This window comes from Pteropus vampyrus, unplaced genomic scaffold (assembly GCF_000151845.1).
Source record: "Pteropus vampyrus isolate Shadow unplaced genomic scaffold, Pvam_2.0 Scaffold268, whole genome shotgun sequence".
Classification (NCBI taxonomy): domain Eukaryota; kingdom Metazoa; phylum Chordata; class Mammalia; order Chiroptera; family Pteropodidae; genus Pteropus; species Pteropus vampyrus.
The window spans coordinates 144,017-157,254 of record NW_011889049.1 but is presented as its reverse complement, the minus strand read 5'-3'; the positions used below and the strand labels follow the sequence as shown (position 1 = coordinate 157,254).

The following is a 13,238-nucleotide window of genomic DNA, read 5'->3' as shown; positions in this document are numbered from 1 at the left end:
ACCAGGCCTCAGGTTCCCAGTTTGAACGTGGCGGTGCTGATCTTTGCTCTGCTTCTCTGAAGCACTGAGGGAGAGACCGGACTGTCCTCCCAGAGTCCCGTGTCCTAACTGACTCCGCAGGCCTGACTTCCACCCTCCCAGTGACGGGGCACTTTACCTTTACACGCTGCCCCGTTTTAACCCTCGGGGCTTGTTACGACCACCACTTCTCACTGAGCCAGCCGAAGCTCAGGAGTGGGGCAGCGTGCAGGCCTCGTGGCGGACCTGGCCGTGGCCTGACTGCTGCTCTCACGGACTTGCCCAAAGTAGCCAGGACTTAGAAGCAGAACCAGGACTAGCTGCCTGGTCTGGCCCCCGCTCAGCACTCTGCCAGGTCCCAGGGCTGCCTCGGCCCGGAGAAGGACGTGAGTGAGCCCTGCCAGACCGAAGAATGACTGACAGGGGCCTGTGCGTCCTGAACAGGTTCTTCCGTGGCTCCCTCGGAACTGGTTAAACAGCACACTGCATTACCCTAGCCCACCACCCAAAGCAGGCTGTGAGAGGCCGCTGGCTGCAACCTGCCAGAGCGCCCCTGGAGGTCAGTCTGTGAACTGCAGGAGTCCAGCCCCAGAGCTGGGACCCTGCTTATCCCCGCTTACCCTGCCGGTCATCTAATACAGAGGGAGGCCCAGCAGGGAGATGGCTGGCGCGGGGCGACAGCAACCTAGTGACCCCAAGCACAGGAACCTTCTTGTTTTCACACAAACAGTATCAAAAGTTTACACCCGATCACTAAGTATTTCCAGACATCCTCATTCTGCTGAGGGCTTCTGAGCATCTGGATCCTGCTGGGGAGGTTGGAGTTCTGGGTGACATTTCGGCAGTTGGGCTGGAGACGCTGGCCCAGGTGCCACTGAGAGCTCCGCAAACACCTTTACTGCCCGAGCGTGTTTTTTTAGGCATCAGGCATAATTCTTACCAGAACTCCACGGAACAGGTGTCGTTACGCCTATTTTATGGAGAAGAATCCGAGGCCCAGGAGAGGGGTGTGACTCGCCCACGCCTGGAATCCCCGGACGGGACCAGAGAGCTCTCCACCTCCAAATGAAGTGTGGTCCCATTTGACCTTCCTCTAGGTGGAAGCAGCTGGATGAGATAGATGTGTCATTGTCCCCTCACAGAGCACTTGCTGAGTGGCTGCTGCATGCCAGAGCCGGTGCCAGGTACCAGACAGTGCCAGCTCACTGTACACCAGGGGTGCAGACTCATGGCTTGCAACCACACACTCTGCCAGCTGCCCTGCCCACCCTCCCTGGCATGCAGAGGCTGCTGCTGGCTTCCAGCATGCTCGCCCCTGAGCCAGGGTGGGTGTCAGGACACCCCTCGACCCCATGTCACACCAGCAGGCATTTCGAGCTGGCACCACACACGTGAGACCTGCCGCCATCCTTGATCTACACGATCCCTCGAGCCCCCTCCTGCGCCAGCGTCTCTGTCCCAGATTCAGTGGCTGTATTTGCGAGTCAGTGTCCTCAGTCACCGGGGCTTCATGAGCACCCCAAGGCCACTTTGCCATAAGGAGCTAGGATGTTAGTCCCCACCAAGGCACACATCACGCTGCATCGCAGCATACCAAGTGACTGGCCGCCATGCGGGTCTGCGGTGAAGGGTGAAGACATGCCACCTTAGCGTCCACTTCTCCTGACAACCAGCAATGCCTGGAAACTTCCAGGGCACTGAGCCAGGTGTAATAAGAACAGGAAATCTGAGGTCGGGTCTGCTGAGGCCACAGGCCCGCAAAAGCCTGGGGAGCCCATGCAGCCAAGGGAGAAGCTTGTGCACTCAGCCAGCTGGTCACCTGAGCCTTCGTGAGGGGCTCCCTGTTCAGGTGTGCCCCTGAGCTCACCTGGGTAGGGACCTCGAACCAGTCATGCGCCCTGCCTCTGTTAACTGGGGCAGCGAGCCCAGTGGCAGTCAGCCAGAGGCAGGGTGCGGGGGCTCACTGCTGAGCGCCCCCAGCCCAGGGCCCACAATGGGCTCTCACGGAGTGCCCACTCCGACGAAACCCGACCCTGCAGCCTGCGCTCCAAGGACACAGAGCCACGTTGTTCCGGCTCTGAGCAGTCAGACCTGCCCGCCTTTTGTTGCTTTGCAGACAAGTGATGGAGCAGCAGCAGCACCAGCAGCAGCGTCAGGAGTCTCTGGAGAGAAGAACCTCGGCTACAGGTGAGAGACCTCGCCGGGCCTGCTTCCCTTACCTGTGCCCGGTGGGCAGCCCCCTCACTCAGATGGTGCCGGAGGCACGTTGGGCCCTCTGCGAAGAGCCAGTGGTTGCGTAGGTCTGAAAGTCACATTTGATGGAAGGGGGAGGACGAGGGAACGAGGGGGAATTAGCTCAGCTTGGTCCGGCCCCTCCCTACCAGCCTCTCCCATTCATTCCCTGAGCGCACGCCACGTCACAAGCACTACGTCAAGGGCTAGGGACACAGCAGTGGACAAGGCAGGTGTAGGCCTGCCCTAGGGAGCTCATTGTCTAGTCAAGGAGGCAGGCAGTGAATGACAGTCGTCAGTGAGCACACCTGGTGACCAGGTGCAGGGTGTATAGGCACACGGCACAGGGCCCGACCGCCCCGGGGGTCAGAGCACACCCCCAAGGAAGTATTGCTTCAGTCCTGGACGTTGGCTGGCGCTCCACGTGGAGACGTAGAAAGGTTATCTGGAAAACTACGTAGGCCGGTGAGTCGGGAGTTTGAGCGCTTCCCTGTCCTTTCTCTCGCTTAATCCTCTCAAACACTCTGAAGGAAACAGGTGACTGTCATCCTGTGGCCCCTAGCACCCCCTCTCGGACTGCCGTGGGCACCCCCTCTGGGCCCACCCTCTGCAACTCTAGTGCAGGTCTGACCCTGTCGCCCCTTCTCCATCTCTGCCGAACAACCCGGGTGCCTGAGGGCTCCCCTCCCGGCCTCTCCCTGATCCCGCAGCGCCTCCGGCTCCTCCCACCGCTTCCTGCCCCTCACCCACTCCCGCCCCTAGACGTGAGTCCCGCTCTGCTGTCACTTGCCTAAGGAGTATGTCCGAGCCCTCGTCAACCCGCCACCTGCACGATTGGTGACCACGTCCCCCTTAGGCCACGAGCCCTGCGAGCAGAGAGCTGGTGGCCGACTTTTCCCAGGCACAGTGGGCTCCGTCAGTGTTGGATAGAGGGGAGATCGGGGAGCAGGGGATGGCCCAGCATTCAGCACTGCTCCCTGACACGTGCCCTGGTCAGCCCTGCAACCCCCAGTTACCTGCCACAGCCCCCAGAGGCTGAGGGTCAGTGAGCGGCATGTCAGGGACCGACGTCTGCCGACGCCTAGGAGGGCGCCGCGTACGGGCAGGAACGGAAGAGGAGGCCGCAGCGGTCTTCCCGTCCCGCCGGAAGCCCGTGGTTGGGGCGGAAGAGAGGCAGCTGAGCGCGAGGGATGCTAAGCAAGTGTGTGGCGTGCGTGTCCCGCAGGCAGCCCGGGGAGTGGCGGGGAGTGGCGGGGCCAGGCCACCGCTGCCCCTCCTGCCCCAGGGAGGCGCCGCTGGGGCCCGGGAGCTGACCGCGCCTCACTGTTGCGTTTCAGGGCCCATCCTCCCGCCGGGGCACCCCTCGTCTGCAGCCAGCGCCCCCCTCTCGTGTGGCGGGCCCCCGCCCCCACCCCCGCCCCCTGTCCCACCTCCACCCACGGGGGCCACGCCGCCTCCCCCACCCCCACTGCCAGCTGGAGGCGCCCAGGGCAGCCACGACGAGAGCTCCGTGTCAGGGCTGGCCGCTGCCCTGGCCGGGGCCAAGCTGAGAAGAGTCCAGCGGGTAAGTGTCCCTGTGGCACAGGCGGGGTGGGGCAGAGACCAGTCTCTGACTGCCCAGGGGACAGAGCAGCCCCTCACCTGTGAGACGCTGAGCAAAGTGCTCCCCGCCCCCCACCAAGGCAGCGCCTCTGCCGGACGCCTTAAGCGAGAACCATGTGGGACGGCGCTGTGGGAACCGTGAGCCGACCCTCACGTTGAACTTCACAAGCAGGGCAAGAGCTATTTCCCCCTTTACAGATGGGGACACTGAGGCACCCAACTCAAGTCGCAGAGTTGGGACTCAGGCCCCGCGTCTCGTGAATTTAAGTCCACGGTTCCTCCCATGTCGTGTCGCAGGAGTCCCTCCCCTCGGGCCCAGCTCCCCTCCCCGGCCCTTCCCCACGCGTCCTGGAAGGCGGACCCTCCCATCGAGGCGAGCGTGGTTCTCACGCCTCTGATGGAGAGTGGGGCTTCCCAGGAGTTCTCTCCTCCCCCCGTGCCACGCTGGTCTTAGCAAGCGTAGCCGATAGACCTGGGGAGTATCTGCTAACCGACCGGCCAGGCCTGGTCCCTCTCTGGTGTCCCCTGTGGGGTTGGGGGAGCCTGGACTGGGTGACCCCTCAGGCGTCTTTTGCCGCTGCCATCATGGGAATCACACGTCTTCACTCAAACGCATCCCCTTCACCCCCTCATACCGCCCCACCCCGCACAGCAGACTAAAGCGCTGCCTCCTTCTCCCTTAGCCGGAAGACGCCTCTGGAGGCTCCAGTCCCAGCGGGACCTCCAAGTCGGATGCCAACAGGGCGAGCAGTGGGGGCGGAGGAGGAGGCCTCATGGAAGAGATGAACAAACTGCTGGCCAAGAGGTGGGTGTCGAGGCTCCCCCAGACTCAGACGCCCGCCGGGAAGTCCCCGCTCTTCAGCGAGTGAGCGTCCTCGCCCGGCCCCAGGATCGCCGTCACCTGGGATGGCCACGTGGGGGCTCTGCTCCTCTCCTCATAGGGTCAGTGTGAGACATCGGTCTAAAAGGAGGTGTCTGAACTCTACATCCCTCCTCGTGTCAGTGCGACGAGCATTCGCAGAAGCATCTGTCGCGTACCAGCCCTGTCCTGAGCAGAGAGAAATTCGGGGAAGACGAGGGGTATTCCTTGCGCTTAGGAGCCCCGCCTGAGTGAGGCGTGGCCCAGAGGGGGCCGCTATGAAGGGCACGGGAAAAGGAAGTGCGAAGTGGCGGGGTCCGGGGGACCTCGCCCCTAAGAGATGGAAGAGCAGCTTCATCCGTGTCGTGGTCGTGCCTGGGGCCGGTGACTCATCCCCTTCTCCGTCCACACCAGGTGTGCCTCTAGCTTGCCCAAGGCCGTCGGCGCCTCCAGCTTGCCCAAGGCCATCGGCCTGTCGCTAAGGCTCTGGGTTGTTGCCCAAGAAAAAGCAGAGCAGGTACAGAGATCACGAAGCTCCTTCTCGGGAAGGTTGCAGAGCTCAATTTTACTTGTCAGTGTGGCGTGGCAAAGGGAACGCGCTGACATGGGCGACCAGCACTGTGGCTCGTGAGCACCAGAGGGCCCAGGAGCAGGCCTCACCTGTCAAAACGCTCCCTGTGGTCCAAGAAAAGCAGGGGCAGGGCCCTTGCTCCAGCCGTGACCCTCCTGCCTACTGCCACCCTCCGCGTCCTTCCCACTGCTGTCCAAGTCAGCTGACCCTGAGTGTGAGCTTCTGTGCCCAAGGTCGTCACGTGATGTCCTGTTTCACCCCTTGGGAACAATGGCCCATGATGTGCAGGTGGCCGGCCTGGCACTTCACGGCAGGGGCAGAGCCAGCGTCTCCTGCCTGGGGCCCCCACGCACACAGAGGGCAGCCTGCCGGAAGTGGCAGAGGGAGCAGAGAGGGTGAGCCACAGTCATCCAGTGACTAGAGGTGTAGGGTGACGGCAGGTGCACCACGGGAAACAGCCTCCTGGGAGGGAGAGCCAGGAGGGCTTCACAGAGGAGGTTCCACATGTGCTCAGCCTTGAAAGTGAGACTGAGTCTCTGGGCTGAGGCGGGAGAGGGGAGGAGAGGGAGCCTTCCATGCGGAAAGAAGGGCAGAGGTGCGCTGGGTGGCGTTAAGCTGCCTGGGACGGCCGAGACGCCCGCTGCTGGACGTGCGGAGACCGACCGTCGGTCAGGCTGCAGACGCGGCTCGTGCGCGAGCGCGCTGGATTCCATCTCAGAGGTGGACGGGGCCTCGTGGAAAAGTAGAGCATGTTTTTCAAAAAGAAAACCTTCACGCTTTGCCCAAGTCCAAAACCAACACGCTAACAGTAACGGCCTGGCCCAGACGGCTGAGACCAAACGGAGAGGAACTTCGGGAGAACAGGAGGCCGGTGTTGCCAGGAGCCAGGGGGACAGACACCCCGGCGCTGCTGGCAGAGTCGAGGCCCTACCAGGGACAGACACGCTGCACGAGGCAGCAAGAGTCCACCCAGCCGCCCTGTGACGTCCACCCTGGTGGTGATGGGCGCGGGGTGGCGTCGACGGCCAGGATGGCCTCGCCGGCTACTGTTAATGCAGGTTATTGCGGACGTTCTGCCTCCTCCCTCTGTGGGCTGCGCTTGAGTTTTTCCCCGCAGTGGCGTCCAGGCCGGAAAGTCAGTGCTGAGGCCGCCGCGTGCTGACCCCTCTCACACGCGGGCTCCCTGACTCTTCACGGGGCAGGCATGGCCTGGCCTGCTTCCTATTCTTAAAGGTGGAACAGTGGCTCTGGCTAGGAGTAGCATGTCATGGGGCAAAGTGGCAGTGGGTGGGCCAGTGCGGAGTCTGCTGTCATCCAGGAAGAGGGTGATGGCTGGCACTAGGTGTCGGAAGTGAGGGCGGGAAAGACAGACTCGAAATACAGAGGTGGAAATGGCCCCCCTGCTGTGAGGAAGAAGCGGGTGTCTGGGAGGGGCCATGGGTGGGTAGACTTGTCCCCCCGAGATCGGAAGACAGGAAGGAGCCCGAGCGGCTAAGAGGCTACCACATGGGCCCCGTCACCCAACTGGTGACCGCCGGCCGACAGCCCCTGACCACTCACCAGTCAGGCCAGCTTCCTTCTTGGGCAGCTCAGCTTATGAGGCTTACGTGCGCTGGTGGCATCACAGCATTGAAGATGCCCAGAGGCGTGTGTTTGGGGAGTATTAGGGTCCCCATGTGGAGATTGGGGGGTTAGCCAGAGAGCGGTGACCACTAAACTTGAAAAAAAAACCAGGAGTGAGTTTTTAGGGTATTAAAATGAGATTCATGTCTGTGGGGAAAATACAAGAACGGACTGGGGCATCAGTTTGGGCCATTCAGAGTCTGTCCCCTGAGCGCGTCCAGGCTCTCAGTGGTGTTCCAGACTCCGGGGCAATAGGAAAAGGGGTCGTCTTCCTCCCACAGGTGATGGGGTCCACTCAGTAGTCACGTCAGCGGGTGAGTGCTCCCACAGCCCTGACTGGCAGGTGACGGCCCAGGGGGCACCTTTCTCTGTCCCGTGTGGCCTGGCCTTGAGTGCCCTGGAAGAATGGCTGCCACCCAGGCAAACCCAGGCCCCCAAGGGACCCAGACATGGTGCAGACCAACTTCCTCCAGCCTCGGGTGCTACGGACAGAGACAGCCACGTCCCCCAGACCCCATCCCCCCTTCCGGGCCAGTTTTGTGTCCAGGCTCATGGAACCAGCACAGAAGGCCCGGATGCTGGTTCCAGCATTGCCGCAGCCCAGATGGGTGCGGGGACAAGTTGCCTCCTTCACGTGAAACGGGTCAAGTCCCACCACAGGGTTGTCTGAGAACCAGGCTGTGTCCGGCACAGAGGAGGCATCTGGAGCGGTGCAGAAACGTTCAGGGGCTGATTTGTATGTTCTTCTTCCCATGTTAGGAGAAAAGCAGCCTCCCAGACAGACAAGCCGGCTGAGAAAAAGGAAGACGAAAGCCAAACGGTGAGCGAACCCCACCCCTCCCACCCCACCAGTGAGAATAGTGCAGGAAGGCTCCGGGGCTCCGAGGTGCACCTGGTTAGGCCATACACGGGACAGGTACTTCTTCACCAGGGGATTTGTGGAGGGGTGGGGTCGGGGACGGCAGGGCCCATGGAGTGCTCACGTCCATCCCCACAGCAAGGGTGGCAGGCCCGCACTCACTGGGCAGCTAGCAGACACTGCGCAGTTATGGAGCTCGCAGCCGGGAGGGGACTCGGCTGAAAGGCAGATGATGCCTGAGGGAGAATCCCGGAGCCTGGGGGCACAGAAGGGCTTCTCGGACAGGTCCCAGGACAGGTCCCAGGACAGGTCCCAGCCGCCTCAAGGCACCTGGGTCCCTTGGGGGCTGGCGTGCACTCGCAGCAGGAGACGTCTGCTGGAAGGCCGGCGTGGTCTGTCTTCAAGTTACTTCTGTGCTTAAAGACGCCTCTTGGGTTCGTCGATTCTGGCAGGAGCTGCAGAAGCGGGGCGGGGGCCGGAGCTCTGGCTCTCGCCCTCTTCGGCATCCTGGAGCCCAGTCTGGCCGCACAGGCCTGAAGCATCTGCACCCACTTAGGGAGCTTTGTTTCTCTTTTCCTCTGCATTAAGCTTTTCTTATAAAAACAGACTCCCGTCGAAGTGGCCAAGTTTAGACCTTAACTACGGATGGCCTACAGGTTGCCTCTAAGTGGCAGAAGGAGACGGAAGAAATGCAGTCTCCAGGCAGCGAGCAGCATGCACTTGCTGACTTAATGTCCCCCATCAGCAGGGTGAGGCTGACCCCACGTGAGCGAGCCCTGGGCTCTGGCCCTGCCAGCCGCTTTTCCCGTCTGTCGTCTGATGCCCACGCCTGGGGCATGCAGTCTCCTTGGCTCCCCCACCAACTCCTCAGCCTGCCTCTCTCTACGTAAACATTACTTCCTGAGAAACAGCCTCCCAGACACCAGGCGGGGTGAGGCTCCCACGCCTGGTCCCTCGCCCCCCACACGTGCCTCTCCGGCCCTTGGCACACACATGGTTGCTCCTTCAGACTCGCTCTCCTGCCGGGTCCTAAGCCCTGTGAGGGCCAGGGCTGCGTATTCCACTGTCCCCTGCCTTTTGCACAGAGTGCTTCATCCAGAAACTTCTAAAGCTGCAGAGGCCTGCCTGGCCAGGAGCCCAGGCCAGTCCCAGGTAACCCAAAGCGTGGCCTCGTTTTGGGCGGTGGCATTAGAGCTCTCAAGTCAGTGGTACTGGTGCGTCACCATCCCGGCCCCAAACACCCAACTCCCCACCCGGCACCCAGAAAAAGTGGGTTTCAAATCCCAGGGACTCGAGAACCCTTCAGCCCCACAGGCGGAGCTTCCTGCCTCTGACCCCCTTTTTCGTCCCTTTTCCGCTGGGCTCCTGGCCGCCGCTAGTTCCGTCTGCCTGGGTCCCGCGCGCGGTCCGCAGCCCCCCCACACCCCGACTGCCTCCCCCAGGGCAGGGCCAGGCCAGGCCGCACAGGGGCGTGGTGTGCACGCGGCGCTGACGGCAGCTCTTCTCTCATACTTCCCGGCATTTTCCAAATTCTCCTCACTGAGCACGGACTAGGGTTATAACCACGGGAGAACAAACGAGCGTCATTGAAAAGAAGCTAAGAACCCCGAGTATGGAGTCACGTAGAGTTAGACGGCTCGGGCGGGTACTCTGCCACTTGCTGGCCACAGGCCGGTTCCACCAATGCCCCCACAGCACGCCGGCAGGGGAGGGCGGTGTGGAGCCCCGCCGTGGGCCAGGCCACGTGCGCATGCTGGGGACCCAGCGACGGACAGGACGTGGCCTCTGACCTTGAGGGAGAGGACACGGCAGGCAGGCTGTTGGCAGAGAAAGTGAAGGAGCACCAGGCCCTGGCAGCTGAGGGAGGAGTCCCGGCCTCGCCGGGAGCTCCTGCGAGAGCGGGCGTTCGCAGGGCAGAGCCGGGAGCAGAGGCCGCGGGGGGCAGCGTGGCGCGGGGCGGTGCGGGCTAGCAGGGGCGGCTGGGCCTTGCCCACAGGTCAGGCTGCCTCCCACGAGCCATCAGGTGCTTTTATCGGGTTAGTGAGGCAGACCTACATTCTAGAACTCGCTTTGGTAGCAGTGTTGGTGACCTGTGGGCTAGTTGGGACAGAGGTAACGTTAGAATAGGTTCTTGCCACTTCCTCCCCTCCTGAAGCAGTGAAGTGGGCCCGGGTCTCCCATAGCCGGGTCGCCAGGATGGAGGCTGTGCCGTGGCCAGCCCTGACCCACAGTGCCGACCAGAACCCGACCCAGAGCCCACAGGCAGCCCGGCCAGCTGCGCAGCACCCTCCGGTTCTCACGCCGGCCGTCGGAGGCGGGGGCCACGCCTGGAAAGGGGAAGCCCCGTGGGTGGGTCCCGCCTGGCTGGCCCCGTCACAGCAAACCGCGGGGCAGAAGCCCCTGCTGAGCCCCGAGGGCCGTGACAGTGCCGGGCACCCCAGGGACGCGGCCCGTTTGTCGTGGTCGCGAGGCGCGTGACCGTCTGTGCCTGGCAGGCTCAGTCACGGGCCAGGGTTGGCGCAGCCGTGGGGTCTGCCCTACTGGGCAGGGGCCTGTGTACCCCTACTACTCTCCCCTACCCTGACCTCCATGGGCCAGACCAGCTGCCTGCCAGGATTTGGGGGTTCCCTTTGTTAGTAATACTCTTTGTTTTGCTGATTATAAAAGTAGCAGATTCCTCAAAGTTTTAAAAACCGAGGCTTCATAGATGACCCTGGCCAGAGGGGTCTCACCCCTGCCCGGCCAGCCTCGCAGCAGGCTGATGGCCCCCCTTCCCGTTTCAGGAAGAGCCGAGCACCTCTCCATCGCCAGGGACCCGAGCAGCCAGCCAGCCACCCAACTCCTCAGGTAAGGGGCGCCGTCCTGCTCGCTGCGGGCCGTTCTCAGAGGGCAGGGCCTCCGACAGGAAGCTGGTCTGATCCCAGTGCCTCACTTTGCGGATGAGCAGAGACGGCCAGATGGGCTACGCCAGCCGGGTCTCCCTGCCACCTTCACGGGAGCCGTTGCCCCTGTGAGCCCCTGCCCCCTCGAGCCTGGGGCTTCAGCTGTGGCGTCCACACCGAGCCCCAGCAGGAGCCTAGAAGTGTGGGACCCAGGCCCTGGCCTGTCACTGGAGCTGGTCACGCTGCGGCGTCCACCGTCCAGCCCTCCTTTCCCAGCACCTGTCAAGTAGCAGGAGATGGCCTGGGGCTCGGGCCAGGGCTCTAAAGAGGAGTGTTTAAAAGTCACGTCAATGTCTCCCTGCAAAATGACGTGACAGTGGTCACCAGTGAGTCTGGCTCCACCAGAAACAGTCCCGAACCCTGCTCAGAACCCCCCACCCTGAGCGCTGGGACACAGGGTATGACCAGAGCGACTGGAGGCTGTGCAGGGGGAAGAAGCCTGGCACTGGTCACTCGGTCACTGCACAGGCGTTTGTTCAGCGTCTGCTCGGGGCAGGAAGGAGAGGCAGGAAGAGCACCCACCCCAGCAGAGGGAGGCCCCACCCCACGGTGGCCTGGCCCCCGCACTCTGCTGGTGTGCCCGCCTCCCCCGCCCACCTGCTCTGTGTCCTCCCGCACTCAGGCCCGTAGTGACAGTGGGCGGCGCCCGTCCCAGAGCGTGGGTTAGGTGTCTTCCCAGTCCTGGAGGTCAGAGTTCGGTGTGGTTAGGTGGTTTTAGTCAAGGCCACGTGCCTACAGCTCAGATGTCCCAGCGCTTGTTCCTGCAGGCCCAGAGGGTGGCTGTGAGACCTGCCTCGGCCTTCGGTCGGTCGGCCTGCAGAGTCTCTGGGCTCAGCTGGGGACGGGTGGCCTCCCTGCTGCCCTGGGACTTGGCCTGCTGCCTCTCTGCTCATCCTGCAAAGTCAGTGGATTCAGTTCAGTTCAACAAAGCTCTTGAAAGAAAATGAAATAAAATTTAATGCCACTTAAAAGAGAAAAAAGAAAGACAAACCAATCCTCAAGCCCAGGGTGGAAAGAGGCCAGCTGTCATGTGTGGGGAGGACCAATGAATCAGGGGACAGTGGGTACACATGGGGTCCTAGGGGCAGGGCCCCCAGAAGCAGATGTGGCCCTCGGGCTGACTGGGAGTGTCCAGGGTGAGGGCCTGCCTCTGCCTGCTCGGCCCACTACTGGAGTCGCTGGCCGACTCTAGAAGTCATGTTCTGTGACCGGTCACTTCACATTCCAAGGAAAGTGGACTTTTCCTAATGAGATGACTTGAAGCTAGACCACAAGTCAAAGTCAGCTGGGTCCGAGGAACAAGAGCTGGTGTCCTCAGTGAGGGTGACACGGGGCGACAGCAGTGCCATCTACAGCCCTGGCTTCGGCTCCACGCGGAGCAGGCCTTCCCGACGGGCTCTGCGTCTGCAGCACTGGGGGTCCTGCCGGGGCGAGGGCGGAGGTGGGGGGCCCTCCCAGCCCTGAGGCTCTTCGTCCTTGAAATGAACTGACAGAGGCTGGCCGGAAGCCCTGGGAGCGGAGCAACTCGGTGGAGAAACCCGTGTCCTCGCTGCTGTCCAGGTGAGCGCCCCGTGAGGGCCGGGCGCCTCCGGTGGGGCCGGGGTGGCAGCCGCCCCGATTCACGTGTCTGCTTCATTCCGTTGCCGTAGAACCCCGTCTGTGGCAAAGAGCCCCGAAGCTAAGAGCCCCCTTCAGTCGCAGCCTCACTCTAGGTACCGAACAACCCCGTCTTGGGGCCTCCTTTGTCCCCTGCCCGTGACTAACCCCGGACCCTGTCCTTTGTCTTGTCATCTAACAGCCTGCTCTGGGAAAGGGTGATCAGAGCCGGGGACAGGTAGAGCTGGGGGACCTCGGGTCGTGCAGGCCGCTCCTTCCTCCTCTCGGAGGCAGAGCTGCGGTCTGGGAGGGGGGGACCGCCCGGAGATCCAGTCCTAGTCCTGGACTGGCTGTTTGTGTCATTGGGCAATCCCGGTGCCCTCTCCAAGCCTCCACACCACACCCCGTGAAGAGGTCTTTCAGCCCCTGCCTCACGGGCGGTCGTGTGGACATGTGGGCACAGGAGGTGCTCCCTAGCCTCAGCCGCATCCCACAGCTCTGCTTACGCCGGACAGCCACCATGCCACCTCCGCCCCTCCCCCGCACACAGCCAGCGCTCCCCAGAGGGGCGCCGACCGCATGTCCGAACCAAAAGCTGCCGCGGTCGCCGGGTAGGATATATGAACCCGAGGTTGCCCCAGACGTCAGAGACAAACAGCCACGTAGGAACTGTAAGTCGCGTGTGGCCTGAATCTGCAGGCCTCTAGAACCTGGGCCGGGAAGTGTCTCCATTGCCCACCACAAACTGAAGGGAAACAGCTGTGAGCACAGAGCAGGTGGCACTTCAGCCTGGTCTCACAGAGTGACGGGGACGAGCAGAGCGCTCTGGCCTGGCCCTGGCAGGAGTGGCAAAGACAGACACGCGGAGCGGGGGTGAGGCCGTCTCAGCGGATCAGCGGACAGCCAGGATTCATGCGGGGCCCGTGGTCTGCCAGG

General features: G+C 62.7%; 1 protein-coding gene across 5 annotated transcripts in view; it reads left to right on the top strand.

The window, feature by feature from the left end:
- EVL (Enah/Vasp-like) overlaps positions 1 to 13,238 on the top strand; it is a 133,853-nt gene that overhangs the window by 113,164 nt on the left and 7,451 nt on the right. For 3 of the 5 annotated variants that reach the window (XM_023520485.1, XM_023520483.1, XM_023520482.1), the window contains exons 5-12: positions 2,130 to 2,205; positions 3,588 to 3,814; positions 4,536 to 4,657; positions 7,665 to 7,725; positions 8,421 to 8,513; positions 10,548 to 10,611; positions 12,200 to 12,266; positions 12,356 to 12,418. In XM_023520485.1, the coding sequence (XP_023376253.1) occupies positions 2,130 to 2,205; positions 3,588 to 3,814; positions 4,536 to 4,657; positions 7,665 to 7,725; positions 8,421 to 8,513; positions 10,548 to 10,611; positions 12,200 to 12,266; positions 12,356 to 12,418 (773 nt within the window). The remainder of the gene's footprint in view (positions 1 to 2,129; positions 2,206 to 3,587; positions 3,815 to 4,535; positions 4,658 to 7,664; positions 7,726 to 8,420; positions 8,514 to 10,547; positions 10,612 to 12,199; positions 12,267 to 12,355; positions 12,419 to 13,238) is intronic. The other 2 variants (XM_023520484.1, XM_011375251.1) reach the window with 2 other exon arrangements.